The 17,316-nt window shown below is 47.0% G+C and overlaps 1 protein-coding gene across 1 annotated transcript in view; it reads left to right on the forward strand.

Annotated features, from left to right (window-relative positions):
• Positions 1-4,094: 4,094 nt before the first annotated feature.
• LOC140108378 (fish-egg lectin-like) overlaps positions 4,095-17,316 on the forward strand; it is a 31,609-nt gene continuing 18,387 nt past the window's right edge. The window contains exons 1-3 of the mRNA XM_072131695.1: positions 4,095-4,221; positions 4,310-4,537; positions 16,210-16,543. Of these exons, the coding sequence (XP_071987796.1) occupies positions 4,173-4,221; positions 4,310-4,537; positions 16,210-16,543 (611 nt within the window). The 5' untranslated portion in view covers positions 4,095-4,172. The remainder of the gene's footprint in view (positions 4,222-4,309; positions 4,538-16,209; positions 16,544-17,316) is intronic.

Genomic DNA, 17,316 nt, shown 5'->3' on the forward strand with positions numbered 1-17,316 from the left:
CCCTATCACATCCCTATGTAGTGCAATATGCTGTACTGCAGAGGGCTGCAGATCCCTCCCTGGCTGCATGGGGCACAGTTAAAGGGGTTTTCCGTGGATAGGGCCTAACTTGCTGATCATTGGGGGTCTCAGTGCGCAGCGTTCGGCAATTTCTACAGCTCCATAGAGATTAATGGAGCAGAACAGTCATCCGCAGCCGTCTGCTCCATTCATCCGACAGACCCTTTGTTTTTGCAATCTGCGGGGGTCTCAGCACTGATCAGCAAGTTAGGCCCTGTCCCATGGATAAAGCCCAACTATCCTTCGTGGGAAAACCCCTTTAATTAGGAAGTAGATCTGCAAGTTACAGCAGGGAAATGGTTCTCAGATTTACAATGTGGGAGAAATCATTGCAGCTTCACAATTAACTGTAAGAGGAATACAATGTATCATATGTAAATGTATTTCACTGGAAATTCCTGGGTCTTGTTGGCCTAACACTTTTTGGACACCTTCCCCAACTTGGCTTTGATTGATTGATGTATTGATTGACCATCCATGTCTACAGAATAGATCCAGTATTTCATACCGGGATGTGATAAGTTCTGATGCTGTGATCCAGAGATGTAAAATCAGAAATGTATCAAGTGAACCTGAAACAAAGAAATGTCCGGAGAACATTCTGAATATACTTGGGGTAGACGCGGTGCCCATGGCGGTCCCTGTGGCTGCTTAGCATTACTTTATCATATACTGGAGCTTGTGAATGTGCAGTTATCATCGAGTGGAAGCTATCGCTATGGCCATCGGCATCTAAGGGGTTTATACGGGATTGGAGTCCCGGCAGTGTAAGCTGAGATATAGGCTGAGCCTTGTGTAAATAGTAAGAAGGACATTACATCTTTTTCTACAGAATACAGAAGGTGTGAAATTATTTGGAAAGATTTGGATGTTTATTGTACGAGGAGTCTCCCGCACTACGAGGTGACCAGACCAATAGTTCCCGGCTCCGCACATTGTTCATCTCCACGATCTGTTTGTGCAATTGATTGTGATGTAATGAAAGTGTCTATTAATCCCGAGCAAGTGATCTGAATACTAAACACTTAAAATACTAAAAACTAAAATACAGAACAGGGGGAGCTGAGCAGAGTGTACATAGTGTCCTATCTGCAGGCAGCATGTTATAGAGCAGGCGGAGCTAAGCAGGTACATAGTGTCCTATCTGCAGGCAGCATGTTATAGAGCAGGAGGAGCTGAGCAGATTGTACATAGTGTCCTATCTGCGGGCAGCATGTTATAGAGCAGGAGGAGCTGAGCAGATTGTACATAGTGTCCTATCTGCAGGCAGCATGTTATAGAGCAGGAGGAGCTGCGCAGATTGTACATAGTGCCCTATCTGCAGGCAGCATGTTATAGAGCAGGAGGAGCTGAGCAGATTGTACATAGTGTCCTATCTGCAGGCAGCATGTTATAGAGCAGGAGGAGCTGCGCAGATTGTACATAGTGCCCTATCTGCAGGCAGCATGTTATAGAGCAGGAGGAGCTGAGCAGATTGTACATAGTGTCCTATCTGCAGGCAGCATGTTATAGAGCAGGAGGAGCTGAGCAGATACAATGGGGGTCATTTACTAAGGGCCTGATTCACGTTTTCCCGACGTGTTACCCGAATATTTCCAATTTGCGCCGATTTCCCCTGAATTGCCCCGGGATTTTGGCGCACGCGATCGGATTGTGGTGCATCGGCGCTGGCATGCACGCGACGGAAATAAGGGGGCGTGGCCGAACAAAAACCTGATGGATTTGGAAAAACCGCCTCATTTGAAAAAAAAAAATCTGTTGCGGAGCTTGCACTTACCTTCACTCAGCCCGAGCCGGTGTATTCCAGTGCGTTCCGATGCTCTTCAGCGCAGCAGCGCCACCTGGTGGACAGCGGAGGAACTAGCTTAATAAATCCCGGCCGGACCCGAATCCACCGCAGAGAACGCGCCGCTGGATCGCAAATGGACCGGGTAAGTAAATCTGCCCCATAGTGTCCTATCTGCAGGCAGCATATTATAGAGCAGGAGGAGCTGAGCAGATACATAGGGGCAAATTTACTTACCCGGTCCATTCGCGTTCCAGCGGCGGCTTCTCCGCTCTGGATTCGGGTCCGGCCGGGATTTAATAAGGTAGTTCTTCCGCCGTCCACCAGGTGGCGCTGCTGCGCTGAAAGTAAACTCATCGCGCCGGAATGCACCGAGCTGGACCAGGTGAAGGTAAGCGGTCCTTATGCGACACATTTTCGGTTTTTTAATGCGGCGGTTTTTCCGAATACGTCGGGTTTTCGTTCGGCCACGCCCCCCGATTTCCGTCGCGCGCATGCCAGCGCCGATGCGCCACAATCCGATCGCGTGCGCCAAAATCCCGGGGCAATTTAAGTACAAGCGGCGCAAAACGGAAATATTCGGGTAACACGTCGGGAAAACGCGAATCGGGCCCTTAATAAATGACCCCCATAGTGTCCTATCTGCAGGCAGCATGCTATAGAGCAGGAGGAGCTGAGCAGATTGTACATAGTGTCCTATCTGCAGGCAGCATGCTATAGAGCAGGAGGATCTGAGCAGATTGTACATAGTGTCCTATCTGCAGGCAGCGTGTTAAAGAGCAGGAGGAGCTGATTAGATAGTACATAGTGTCCTATCTGCAGGCAGCATGTTGTAGAGCAGGAGGAGCTGAGCAGATTGTACATAGTGTCCTATCTGCAGGCAGCATGTTATAGAGCAGGAGGAGCTGAGCAGTGTGTACATATTGTCCTATCTGCAGGCAGCATGTTATAGAGCAGGAGGACCTGAGCGCTTTGTACACAGTGTCCTATCAGCAGGCAGCATGTTATAGAGCAGGAGGAGCTGAGCAGATTGTACATAGTGTCCTATCTGCAGGCAGCATGTTATAGAGCAGGAGGAGCTGAGCAGATTGTACATAGTGTCCTATCTGCAGGCAGCATGTTATAGAGCAGGATGAGCTGAGCAGATTGTACATAGTGTCCTATCTGCAGGCAGCATGTTATAGAGCAGGATGAGCTGAGCAGTGTGTACATAGTGTCCTATCTGCAGGCAGCATGTTATAGAGCAGGATGAGCTGAGCAGTGTGTACATAGTGTCCTATCTGCAGGCAGCATGTTATAGAGCAGGAGGACCTGAGCACTTTGTACACAGTGTCCTATCAGCAGGCAGCATGTTATAGAGCAGGAGGAGCTGAGCAGATTGTACATAGTGTCCTATCTGCAGGCAGCATGTTATAGAGCAGGAGGAGCTGAGCAGATTGTACATAGTGTCCTATCTGCAGGCAGCATGTTATAAAGCAGGAGGACCTGAGCACTTTGTACACAGTGTCCTATCTGTAGGCAGCATGTTATAGAGCAGGAGGTGCTGAGCAGATTATACATAGTGTCCTATCTGCAGGAAGTATGTTATAGAGCAGGAGGAGCTGTGCAGATTGTACATAGTGTCCTATTTGCAGGAAGCATGTTATAGAGCAGGAGGAGCTGAGCAGAGTGTACATAGTGTCCTATCTGCAGGCAGCATGTTATAGAGCAGGAGGAGCTGAGCAGATTGTACATAGTGTCATATCCACAGGCAGCACGTTATAGAGCAGGAGGAGCTGCACAGACTGTATATAATGTCATATCCACAGGCAGCATGTTATAGAGCAGGAGGAGCTGGTAAGATTGTACATAGTGTCCTATCTGCAGGCAGCATGTTATAGAGCAGGAGGAGCTGAGCAGATTGTACATAGCGTCCTATCTGCAGGCAGCATGTTATAGAGCAGGATGAGCTGTGCAGGTTGTACATAGTGTCCTATCTGCAGGCAGCATGTTATAGAGCAGGATGAGCTGAGCACATTGTACATAGTGTTCTATTTGCAGGCAGCCTGTTATAGAGCAGCAGGAGCTGAGCAGATTATACATAGTGTCCTATCTGCAGGCAGCATGTTATAGAGCAGCAGGAGCTGAGCTATATGCATTAGCATGAGTATGTGGGTTCTCTGTTTTAGTGCACACATCTTTCTCAGGCTATTACATAATCTTCATCCATCATGAGCGGTGGAGACCTTTATCACTAGTCCCCTGCCCTGTACATGTGACATGGGGCGGGGTGCAGGCAGCTTATACACTGTGCAGAACCTGCTGCTCTTCATAGTAAGGAGTCACCATGATCCTGGTCCTCGTGGTGCTGCTGCTCGGTGCTGGGGCGTCTGCAGGTAACTTCTCCTCCTCCTCCTCCTCCTCGTGTACATGGGGTCACCTCTCGCCTTACGCTGCAGACTATTTCTCCTCTTCTCCCCTCAGACCTCCAGTGCTCTGTGATACCCGGGCGGCTGAAGCAGGTGGACGCCGGCGCCGGGCAGGTCTATGGGGTCAATGACAATGATGACATCTACCAATGGGTGGACAATGACTGGAGGCAGATTCCCGGGAAGCTCATTCATGTGACGGTGGGACCAGCCGGGGTCTGGGGAGTCAACAGGGCCAACCAGATCTATAAGTTACAGGACAACGCCTGGATGCTGGTGACAGGTAAGAAGACGCACAGGGGGCCATAGGGGGCGCTGCTGTCTATGGACCTCACACTGCGGAGCATCTGTGCTGTTTGTGGTCTTGTCTGTGACCTGGGGGGGACAGGGTGGTCCTTCAGTGTCTCCTCCAGGTCCTCATATCTCCGATGTGGTCTCCTTCATGGTCACCTCTATGACGTTATTATATAACAATGGAATCACACACACTCTTTTGGGGCCTCATCCTCTTTAAAGGGGTCCTCTGCTTATCCTAAGGACTAAGAAGTCCTCGGCTGATAAAGGGTCCTCTCCGGGGCAGAGCAAGGAACAGGAACCTAGAGAATCCCTTGTCCTGGAGGCAGGGCCGGTTCTAGACGAAGTGGGGCCCTGGGCAAAACTAAAAGTGGGGCCCCAAAATCAAACTATTTTCTGACCAGTCACAGTCAGTAAGAGGCTCCTTTAGTAGAGTAAAACTGTAATATGGGAGAATTTTATAGGAGAGAAATCATGGGCAGCACGGTGGCTTAGTGGTTAGCACTACAGCCTTGCAGCGCTAGTCAACATCTGCAAAATGTTTGTATGTTCTCTCCATGTTTGCGCGGGTCCTCTGGTTTCCTCCCACACTCCAAGAACATACTGGTAAGTTGATTAAATTGTGAGCCCCATTGGGTACAGGGACTGATTTGGCAAGCTCTGTGCAGCGCTGCGTCATCTGTGTGCGCTATATATATATAACGGAAATATTATTTATAATTTTTATGATAGAAGATAAATATGAAAGATGAAGAGAGAGAGAGAAGATTGATTAATAATTAGAGAAAAAGTGAGATATATAAATGGTCAGATTATAGGAGATGATAACTAGACAGGAGAGAGATGATAGGAATCTTCAACCGGGAATTCATTCAATGGGTATTAACCCTTTCACTGCCTGGCTTTTCTGGATACTTTGTCGCGTTATTGACCAGAGCAATTTTTACAATTGTGACATATAAAAACAAAATCGAAATTACAGCAAAAAGAATTAAAAGAAATACCCAACAAACCAGATATTTTCTGTAAGCAGACACTTGCCCCATTTTCAAAATTTCATTAAAGGGTTTATAGACAGCGGCGCCTTCATGCAATTTTGATTCAAACTGAAACTTTTTATAAAAAATACCTAAAATTTGACTTGAAATGTCCCATATTGATATGTTCACATAAATAAATCATATAAAACAGATAATGTAATATAATATATACTAGGGACAGAAGGCGAAGAGGATCGGATGTTCCTCGTATCAGTCAATTTTCACAAAATATCACAAAATAAAAGGCAATAAGAGAGAAAGTGTGATCTAAGATAGTTCTGCATAAAGAAGATTTAGAAACATGAATATTAGTTGATATTATCCCTTCTCAAAATGAAGTAACATATAAAGTGATTATTTCCATTATCTCTTGTGTGCAGCAAATTCTCCCTGCAGCCTGATGGCTAAGAATCTGGAGGGGGGGACAGTTCAGGGGGCTGTATCTCTGGCTCTGTGACACCTAGAACCTCACTTCTTTTTCCCCAGGAAAGAAGAGTCTCCTCTTTTATACGAATCTAAATTTGTTTTTCAAAGTGTCAGGAAAACTAAAAAGATATTAACTGTTACACTGCCATCCGAGTGATTTTTATATATAAAAATGCCACCTGATATTCTCACTTTAAACCTGAATATCTCTGGATCCCTGGCACCTAAAAACACAGATTCATTTGAAAGAAGAAATTCTCCCTGGGTAATTGCCCACTTTGCCTACCCATAGCGCCGGCCCTGGAGGACCCAACATGTTCCCAGATTACTGATTGATTTAATTGGAAACTGCACAATACTATATTCCCCTGTGGGGGCGCTGTAGAGTCTCCATATCAGACTGCACCTCATGGTCCGGGGGTCTTCAGCAGAAGCCCCCAGGCCCCAGATACATGTGAAAGTCCAGGGACCTTCTAACACATGAGAAATGAGATAAGTGACTGGAGGAGAGGGGAATAATCTGTGATAATCTGATTGATAGACCATAAAGGGGAGGTTCTGGTATGTGCGGTGTTTGCTCTGGATTCTGTGGAGTTGACTTTCCTGTGTTATTTTATTGATGAGCAGAGCTGTGTGTGTGTGTGTACACAGCCGCACCAGGAGAGGAATGTGCAGAAATCGGTGTGTATTTAAGGGGAGATACAGTAGGATTATGTGATAATAATCTTACAAACAGGTTTCCCTCTTTTACAGATGTAGCGATGATTAACATGAGTGTGTGAAAGGGAACCTGTCAGCAGAAATTGACCTAACAGACTGTTATCAGTTTCAGGATCCAGGGCTAGTGGACCCCCTGGACCACCGCGGGGGATGACGTGAGACCGGAGTCTATGTGGCACCCAGTTTCCACCAGAGCCCGCCACAAAGCGAGTTGGACTTGCTGCGGCGTGGTACCACCAGGTTGTTCCACAGGTGCCACTTTGTCCGCAGTGATGGCCCAGACGAAGTACAGAATCGTCAGGCAGAACCGTGTTTGAGGACAGGCAGGAGGTCAGGACAGGCAGCACGGGATCAGAGTCAGGACATAGCAATAGGCCTAGGCAGGCAGCGGAGGAGCGAGGTCATGGACAGGACCGAGGTCACAACTGGAAATCACAACACGAGTGCAGGGCATGGAACACAGCTTTCCCTAAGTCTATGAGGCACAAAGATCCGGACAGAGGAAGGGGCTGGGAACTTATCAGGGACACACGCCGGAGCGCGGGGACCGCAGAGACCACCGCTGGATCCAGGGAAGGTGAGTGAGACTGCAGGGTGGCTACGGGGGCAGAGGGAGGCACACAGGTGCACCTGTGACCTGGGGTATGGGTTGCAGGAGCACCCGTGGCAGTTGTCATGTATGGTAACACCTTCCAGGTCTTATTCCTCATCGCGGTGACATCATCCGGAGAATCAGCGTCGCAGTGAGGTGTAAACTAATTGTATAGAGTCAGAACTTCTCTGCCTCAGAATGACCCTCTGCCCCTCCTGTAGTCTGGTCCCGGCAGAGGTGATTGTCTGAGATGGGAGAGCCGGTTGTGGTCTATCTAGGGCCGGTTCTAGACAAAGTGGGGCCCTGGGCAAAACTAAATGTGGGGCCCCAAAATAAAACTATTTTATGACCAGTCACAGTCAGCAAGAGGCTCCTTTAGTCTGGTAAAACAAACTGTAATATGGGAGAATTTTATAGGAGATGATAGGGAGATTTATGGGCAGCACGGTGGCTCAGTGGTTAGCAATACAGCCTTGCAGCGCTGGTCAACATCTGCAAAGAGTTTGTATGTTCTCTCTGTGTTTGCGTGGGTTTCCTCCGGGTCCTCCGGTTTCCTCCCACATTCTAAAAAATTACTGGTAGGTGATTAGATTGTGAGGCCCATGGGGACAGGGACCGATTTGGCAAGCTCTGTGCAGCGCTGCGTCATCTGTGTGGACTATATAAAATAGGAATTATTTATTATAATTATTATGATAGAAGATAAATATGAAAGATGATAGAGATTTCTAGATACAGAATATAAAGTAGATGAAATATACAGTAAAAGAGAAATACAAGATGGGTTAATAAATAGAGAAAAAGTGAGATCTATAAATGGTCAGATTATAGGAGATAGAGAACTAGACAGATATATAGACAGGAGATGATAAGCATCTTCACCAGGGAATTTCATCGCTGGGCATTTCTGGATGTTTTGTCGTGTTATTGACCAGAGCAATTCTTAAAATGTTGACGTTTAAAAATAAAATTACAGCAAAAAGAATTAAAGAAAAACTCAAAAAACCACAGATTTTCAGTAAGCAGACACTTGCCCCATTTAAACAGTTTAAAGACATAGGCGCCTTCACGCAATTTTGATTCAAACTGAAACATTTTTTTAAAAACATTTTATAAAAAAAAATACTTAAAATTTGACTGATGGCAAAAAATGTGTTCCGAACAGAAAATATTTCCCTTCCCATCTCCTAAATGTAATAGACGGACATGTGTAGAGTTCACAAATGTCCCATAGTGATATGTTCACATAAATAAATCCACATAATATCACTAAAACTGTAATAACCAGATATCTGCTTTTCAGCTAGAAAGTCACAACCTGCAAAATATAGCAATAAAACAGAATAAAACATAAAGGCGCCATAACAACCAGGCGAAGCATTTGGCAATTAACATTTAAAATTTCCTCTAAAATCTGTACAAATCCAGATCCTTATATAAAGAAAATCTACTTTCCTAAACCAGTAAGATGTGAGGAGATGATACAGACCCCACACCAATATATTCACCAAAATATGCAGCAAAGGCAACAATACATCCACAGGGGACACCAGATAATAGCACTGAGCGTCACACAGATCTGTCATTGTATTCTCCTTACACAATGGTCACCGAAATAATAACTATATATCCATAACACAAGCTAATTAGGTAATAAAAGTCACTATTAGATGTCACCGATGTATCAGCCGCACAATAACAGAACCCTCCGCGCTTCATAAGAATCTGAGTGAGAACATCATAACATGGGAGTAAGTAATGGAGGATGGTGGGAAATAAAAACTGTATTCCAGTGGGTGGGTGTTTTTGGTGTTACATATAACTTTATGGACATGTTCTGGGTTGCGGTGTTAATATATAATAGCGACATTAGGCGAAGAGGATCGAATGTTCATCGTATCAGTCCCGAAATAAAAGGCAATAAGAGAGAAAGTGTGTTCTATAATCTGCATAGAGAAGGGTTAAAAACATGAATATTAGGTGATATTATTCCTTTTTTAAAATGTAGTAACATATAAAGTGAATATTTCCATTATCTGTGAGGTGCAGCAGCTCCTGTGTGCAGCAAATTCTCCCTGTAGCCTGATGGCTAAGAATCTGGAGGGGGGGACAGTTCAGGGGGCTGTATCTCTGGCTCTGTGACACCTAGAACCTCAATTCTTTTTCCCCAGGAAAGAAGAGAGTCTCCTCTTTTATATGAATCTAAATTTATGTTTCTAAGTGTCAGGAAAACAGAGATATTGGGGCACATTTACTAAGGGTCCACAGCCGCGAATCCGTCGGGTTTTTCCCGAATATTTCCTCTTTGCGCTGTATTTCACGGGATTGTGGCGCACGCGCTCGATTTTTGGCGCAGTCGCGCCGACTTTCACGCGACAGAAATCGGGGGGCGTGGCCACCGGACAACCCGAAGGATTCGGAAAAACCGCAGAATTTAAAAAGCCATTTGTGTCGCAAGATCAAGCACTCACATACACCAGAAAGAAGCAGGTGAACTCCGGCGGACCTCGGCGCAGCAGCGACACCTGGTGATTATCAGCGCACGGACCTTAGTGAATCCCGGCAGAACCCGAATCAGCGCCGAGGAACCCGCCGCTGGATCGCGACTGGACCGGGTAAGTAAATGTGCCCCATTAACTGTTAAACTGCCATCGGGAGTGAGGTTTATATATAAAAATGGCACCTGATATTCTCACTTTAAACCTGAATATCTCTGGATCCATAGCACCTAGAAACACAATTCATTTGAAAGAAGAGGTTCTCATCTTTCAGGGGGCCCTGGGCAATTGCCCACTTTGCCTACCCATAGCGCTGGCCCTGGGTCTATCATATCAGTTTCTGCTGACAGGTTCCCTTTATTTTTAATGGGGACTATATGACCCTGATACTTGCTCCTTTATATAAGCTAAACTTAAAGTGTAACTGTAAAATTACTGACAAAAAATTCTTTTAGTGGATCAAGAGAGAGACTTAGATACAATTCCAGTTGTACCTGTATCAAACTTCTGGTTTCTTCCTATCCTGAGATACAGTCGGGTTTATCCATCATCCCTACTTATAAGCTCATATTCAGCCTGTGGTCACTTCCTGTGACATCAGCTTAGGGCACTGAGGCCAGAGAACTGAGGGCATTCACATGAATCAGGACAGCATGATTGAACAGCCTGAAGCATGTGATAAGTCACATGCTTGTGACATCACTCCAGGTCCTATTTTCTTGCACTGCTCTACTACAGCCCCTCCCGAAGAACCTCCTGTCGTCTCCAGGTGTCCTTTACGTTTTCCTATGGTTACCAGAAAGTGTGCCAAATGGAGATGAGCCTGGGGGGACACGGTAAAGCCTCTGTTATCAGCTAAACACCTGCAGATAGCTAATTACAGTACATTAGAGAATTGCTTATTTTTGATTGGTGCAGAGTTTTTAGACTTTTCAGTTGTACTTTAACCCCTTACCGACGCATGATGTATCTGGATTGTAAACCAACAAACCCACATTGAGCTTCTTATTCCCTGGTTTTTAATAATAAAGGCTTTAAAAACTATGCAAATGATCCCGAGGGGCTCCAGTCTGCATTGAAACCTATGGAGCCCAGAGCCCCTTAGACTTATTTGCATAAGTTTGCAATTATTTTTTTGAGGACCACATGGATATCTCTCCCCCACCCACTTCCTGCATCAGAACTTAGTGACAAAGAACCTTTAAAATCTTCCTTGACTCCTCCCTTAATTAACCCTTTAGCCAATCACGACAAACACTTTTGAATAATTAATCAGTTTGTGGTTCTGAAACCTGAACCAAACCGAGAACATAGAAAATAAGATACTATAGCGGATACAATGTTCACTCGTTGGAGGCGGATGAGCTGACGTGTTCCATGTCTCTCCCACCTCCATGGAAAAAGGGAGAAAGCTTCATTTAATGTTGGTCCTTGATTGAGTTAAATAAATTAACCCTGTGCAGTTGCATCCCAAGTCACATGATGAGGCAGCACATCTCCGTGACGACTATCCTCCTCGGTTTAGCCTGCCCCTGCAGGTCTCTCCCTTGTGCAGATTATGTCTGTGAGAATGTACTTTGTGCGCACAAGAAATTCTAAGGGTTCTCCCGGCTGGAGTGAGGGGCTGCTGCTCCCTGCTCACTCTGAGGGGGAGGTCATGTGATGCTCTCTGCGTGTAGCTAGCTGAAGAGCTGTGCCTGTACAGTTTGGTGGGTGCAGACGTCTCCTATAAATTGAGGTTGAAGATCTCCCCTGATGCTTCCATTCCTGTCTGCCTGCACCTCAAGCTGTTCCGTAGACTCTCTGGACACTTTCTATACAGCAGAGAAGCTGTTAGCCCTTAGTGCTCACACAGGACATAGTATACACTTCATGTTACTATTTCACTGCTGGCTTCTACTACTTTTTATGCCATACCCATCCATGTGATGAAAGACACCAGGTTAGCCCTGTATATACAGACTTTGCCCAATTACCTTGATGGAATCTCATTGGATATTGTGCAATGTTACTTTATGAGAGACCAAACAGCATTGGGCAGAAAGTTATACACTTTGTTTTAGAGCAAAGACAGGAAGAGGTTAGTCTCCGCCCATTTCTGTAAAAATAAACATGTGAGATGACAATAAGGACACAGTCCTGTTTAATTGAGGGGGAAATAATTTATGACATTTAGTAAATTCATTATAAATGAACGAGTTAACATTAAATAAATAACTGCAGTGTTACTGGTTACCACCAGGGAGATCTGCAGCACCACATATTATACACAGAGGTGCAAGTAATAAGTGTATGTGTGCTACCGAGACCACATGAAGAACCAAGGAAATCTATGAGACCTGCTGGAAGACTGGACAGAGCTCTGTGTCTATGAGACCTGCTGGAAGACTGGATGGAGCTCTGTGTCTATGAGACCTGCTGGAAGACTGGACAGAGCTCTGTGTCTATGAGACCTGCTGGAAGACTGGACAGAGCTCTGTGTCTATGAGACCTGCTGGAAGACTGGGCCGAGCTCTGTGTCTATGAGACCTGCTGGAAGACTGGATGGAGCTCTGTGTCTATGAGACCTGCTGGAAGACTGGACAGAACTCTGTGTCTATGAGACCTGCTGGAAGACTGGGCAGAGCTCTGTGTCTATGAGACCTGCTGGAAGACTGGACGGAGCTCTGTGTCTATGAGACCTGCTGGAAGACTGGACGGAGTTCTGTGTCTATGAGACCTGCTGGAAGACTGGACAGAGCTCTGTGTCTATGAGACCTGCTGGAAGACTGGGCAGAGCTCTGTGTCTATGAGACCTGCTGGAAGACTGGACAGAGCTCTGTGTCTATGAGACCTGCTGGAAGACTGGACGGAGCTCTGTGTCTATGAGACCTGCTGGAAGACTGGACGGAGTTCTGTGTCTATGAGACCTGCTGGAAGACTGGACAGAGCTCTGTGTCTATGAGACCTGCTGGAAGACTGGACAGAGCTCTGTGTCTATGAGACCTGCTGGAAGACTGGATGGAGCTCTGTGTCTATGAGACCTGCTGGAAGACTGGACAGAGCTCTGTGTCTATGAGACCTGCTGGAAGACTGGGCCGAGCTCTGTGTCTATGAGACCTGCTGGAAGACTGGACAGAGCTCTGTGTCTATGACACCTGCTGGAAGACTGGGCAGAGCTCTGTGTCTATGAGACCTGCTGGAAGACTGGACAGAGCTCTGTGTCTATGAGACCTGCTAGAAGACTGGGCAGAGCTCTGTGTCTATGAGACCTGCTGGAAGACTGGGCAGAGCTCTGTGTCTATGAGTCCTGCTGGAAGACAGGACAGAGCTCTGTGTCTATGAGACCTGCTGGAAGACTGGATGGAGCTCTGTGTCTATGAGACCTGCTGGAGACTGGGAAGAGCTCTGTGTCTATGAGACCTGCTGGAAGACTGGACAGAGCTCTGTGTCTATGAGACCTGCAGGAAGACAGGGCAGAGCTTTGTGTCTATGAGACCTGCTGGAAGACAGGACAGAACTCTGTGTCTATGAGACCTGCTGGAAGACAGGACAGAGCTCTGTGTCTATGAGACCTGCTGGAAGACAGGGCAGAGCTTTGTGTCTATGAGACCTGCTGGGAGACTGGACGGAGCTCTGTGTCTATGAGACCTGCTGGAAGACTAGGCAGAGCTCTGTGTCTATGAGACCTGCTGGAAGACTGGATGGAGCTTTGTGTCTATGAGACCTGCTGGAAGACTGGGCAGAGCTCTGTGTCTATGAGACCTGCTGGAAGACTGGATGGAGCTCTGTGTCTATGAGACCTGCTGGAAGACTGGATGGAGCTCTGTGTCTATGAGACCTGCTGGAAGACTGGACAGAGCTCTGTGTCTATGAGACCTGCTGGAAGACTAGACAGAGCTCTGTGTCTATGAGACCTGCTGGAAGACTGGACAGAGCTCTGTGTCTATGAGACCTGCTGGAAGACAGGACAGAGCTTTGTGTCTGTGAGACCTGCTGGAAGACTGGACGGAGCTCTGTGTCTATGAGACCTGCTGGAAGACTGGGCAGAGCTCTGTGTCTATGAGACCTGCTGGAAGACTGGATGGAGCTCTGTGTCTATGAGACCTGCTGGAAGACTGGACAGAGCTCTGTGTCTATGAGACCTGCTGGAAGACTGGATGGAGCTCTGGGTCTATGAGACCTGCTGGAAGACTGGACAGAGCTCTGTGTCTATGAGACCTGCTGGAAGACTGGACAGAGCTCTGTGTCTATGAGACCTGCTGGAAGACTGGATGGAGCTCTGGGTCTATGAGACCTGCTGGAAGACTGGGCAGAGCTCTGTGTCTATGAGACCTGCTGGAAGACTGGACAGAGCTCTGTGTCTATGAGACCTGCTGGAAGACTGGACAGAGCTCAGTGTCTATGAGACCTCCTGAAGACTGGACAGAGCTCTGTGTCTATGAGACCTGCTGGAAGACTGGACAGAGCTCTGTGTCTATGAGACCTCCTGAAGACTGGACGGAGCTCTGTGTCTATGAGACCTGCTGGAAGACTGGACGGAGCTCTGTGTCTATGAGACCTGCTGGAAGACTGGACAGAGCTCTGTGTCTATGAGACCTCCTGAAGACTGGGCAGAGCTCTGTGTCTATGAGACCTGCTGGAAGACTGGACAGAGCTCTGTGTCTATGAGACCTGCTGGAAGACTGGACAGAGCTCTGTGTCTATGAGACCTGCTGGAAGACTGGGCAGAGCTCTGTGTCTATGAGACCTGCTGGAAGACAGGACAGAGCTCTGTGTCTATGAGACCTGCTGGAAGACTGGACAGAGCTCTGTGTCTATGAGACCTCCTGAAGACTGGACAGAGCTCTGTGTCTATGAGACCTGCAGGAAGACTGGGCAGAGCTCTGTGTCTATGAGACCTCCTGAAGACTGGGCAGAGCTCTGTGTCTATGAGACCTCCTGAAGACTGGGCAGAGCTCTGTGTCTATGAGACCTGCTGGAAGACTGGACGGAGCTCTGTGTCTATGAGACCTGCTGGAAGACTGGACAGAGCTCTGTGTCTATGAAACCTGCTGGAAGACTGGACAGAGCTCTGTGTCTATGAGACCTGCTGGAAGACTGGGCAGAGCTCTGTGTCTATGAGTCCTGCTGGAAGACTGGACAGAGCTCTGTGTCTATGAGACCTGCTGGAAGACTGGACAGAGCTCTGTGTCTATGAGACCTGCTGGAAGACTGGACGGAGCTTGGTGTCTATGAGACCTGCTGGAAGACTGGACAGAGCCCTGTGTCTATGAGACCTGCTGGAAGACTGGGCCGAGCTCTGTGTCTATGAGACCTGCTGGAAGACTGGACAGAGCTCTGTGTCTATGAGACCTGCTGGAAGACTGGACAGAGCTCTGTGTCTATGAGACCTGCTGGAAGACAGGACAGAGCTCTGTGTCTATGAGACCTGCTGGAAGACTGGACAGAGCTCTGTGTCTATGAGACCTCCTGAAGACTGGACAGAGCTCTGTGTCTATGAGACCTCCTGAAGACTGGGCAGAGCTCTGTGTCTATGAGACCTCCTGAAGACTGGGCAGAGCTCTGTGTCTATGAGACCTCCTGAAGACTGGGCAGAGCTCTGTGTCTATGAGACCTGCTGGAAGACTGGACAGAGCTCTGTGTCTATGAAACCTGCTGGAAGACTGGACAGAGCTCTGTGTCTATGAGACCTGCTGGAAGACTGGACAGAGCTCTGTGTCTATGAGACCTGCTGGAAGACTGGGCAGAGCTCTGTGTCTATGAGTCCTGCTGGAAGACTGGACAGAGCTCTGTGTCTATGAGACCTGCTGGAAGACTGGACGGAGCTGTGTCTAATATTCTTCTCCAGAGCCGGTTTCTTACTGTGAGAGCAGTGAATCTATGGGATTGTCTCCTCAGGAGCCGGTTCTGTAAGAGCTGGGAATCTGTAGAATAGTCACACGAGGAGTTGATACTTTACAGAAATAACAGATTATCTCTCTCCTGACAGTGGATCCTTTATATATGTGTAATGGGCGACTCTGGAGCTGAGTCTTTACGGTAAGAGCTGGGAATCTGTGAGTCCCTCCAGGATCTGCTCATATCAGGGAAAGGCGATGATGTTAATGAGAGCAGAATAACAGTAATGAAGGAGGGGTCTCTGCAGAAGAAGAAGCAGAAGGAGATGTATTGGTAAGGGATGACTGGTCAGTATTAGGTTATATGCTTTCAGGGGAAGTTTCGGGGAGTTTCTTGAAGTTCTCCCCTCTCGTCCTTTCATCCATCTCTTCCTCATTCCCTTTAATTGTTTGCATCGCACATGAACCAGAGCTGCCACCACCCGAGGCCATATCCACCTATATATAGTAACCACAGGGAGAACGCCTACATGTGCACTTTACATTCTTGTATCTTCATGCCTTAGGTGCTCTCAAACAGATAGATGCCGGAGGAGAGAAGTTCCTGTCCGGAGCCAATGGATATGACTGGATTTACTGCTTGAACCAGGATCAGACACTTTCCCGATCCGCATCGCTGTCCTACACCCAACTAGACGGAAGTCTGAAGTATTACAGCTGTGGCCGCTATGGCTGCTGGGGGGTTAATATGCACAATAATATCTACTATCGCCACAACGTGAAGCCCAACGCCTGCAGAGGAAGCCACTGGCAGCAGATAGACGGAAGCCTGGTCATGGTGGAAGTTGGTACCGATGGATCCGTGTATGGCGTGAACGCAAACGGAGATGTGTATACAAGGTAAAAGGTTTATCTCTAGTTTACTCCGAAGAATCTGTATTTGAGGAGCTCCCCCTAGTGGTGGTGTATAATGTGTATGTAGTGATCTCCCCCTAGTGGTGGTGTATAATGTGTATGTAGTGATCTCCCCCTAGTGGTGGTGTATAATCTGTATGTAGTGATCTCCTCCTAGTGGTGGTGTATAATCTGTATGTAGTGATCTCCTCCTAGTGGTGATGTATAATCTGTATGTAGTGATCTCCTCCTAGTGGTGATGTATAATGTGTATGTAGTGATCTCCTCCTAGTGGTGGTGTATAATGTGTATGTAGTGATCTCCTCCTAGTGGTGGTGTATAATCTGTATGTAGTGATCTCCTCCTAGTGGTGGTGTATAATCTGTATGTAGTGAGCTCCCCCTAGTGGTGGTGTATAATGTGTATGTAGTGATCTCCTCCTAGTGGTGGTGTATAATGTGTATGTAGTGAGCTCCCCCTAGTGGTGGTGTATAATCTGTATGTAGTGATCTCCTCCTAGTGGTGGTGTATAATCTGTATGTAGTGATCTCCTCCTAGTGGTGGTGTATAATCTGTATGTAGTGATCTCCCCCTTGTGGTGGTGTATAATCTGTATGTAGTGATTTCTCCTAGTGGTGGTGTATAATCTGTATGTAGTGATCTCCTCCTAGTGGTGATGTATAATGTGTATGTAGTGATCTCCTCCTAGTGGTGGTGTATAATGTGTATGTAGAGATCTCCTCCTAGTGGTGGTGTATAATGTGTATGTAGTGATCTCC

This window comes from Engystomops pustulosus, unplaced genomic scaffold, assembly GCF_040894005.1.
Source record: "Engystomops pustulosus unplaced genomic scaffold, aEngPut4.maternal MAT_SCAFFOLD_122, whole genome shotgun sequence".
Taxonomy (NCBI): domain Eukaryota; kingdom Metazoa; phylum Chordata; class Amphibia; order Anura; family Leptodactylidae; genus Engystomops; species Engystomops pustulosus.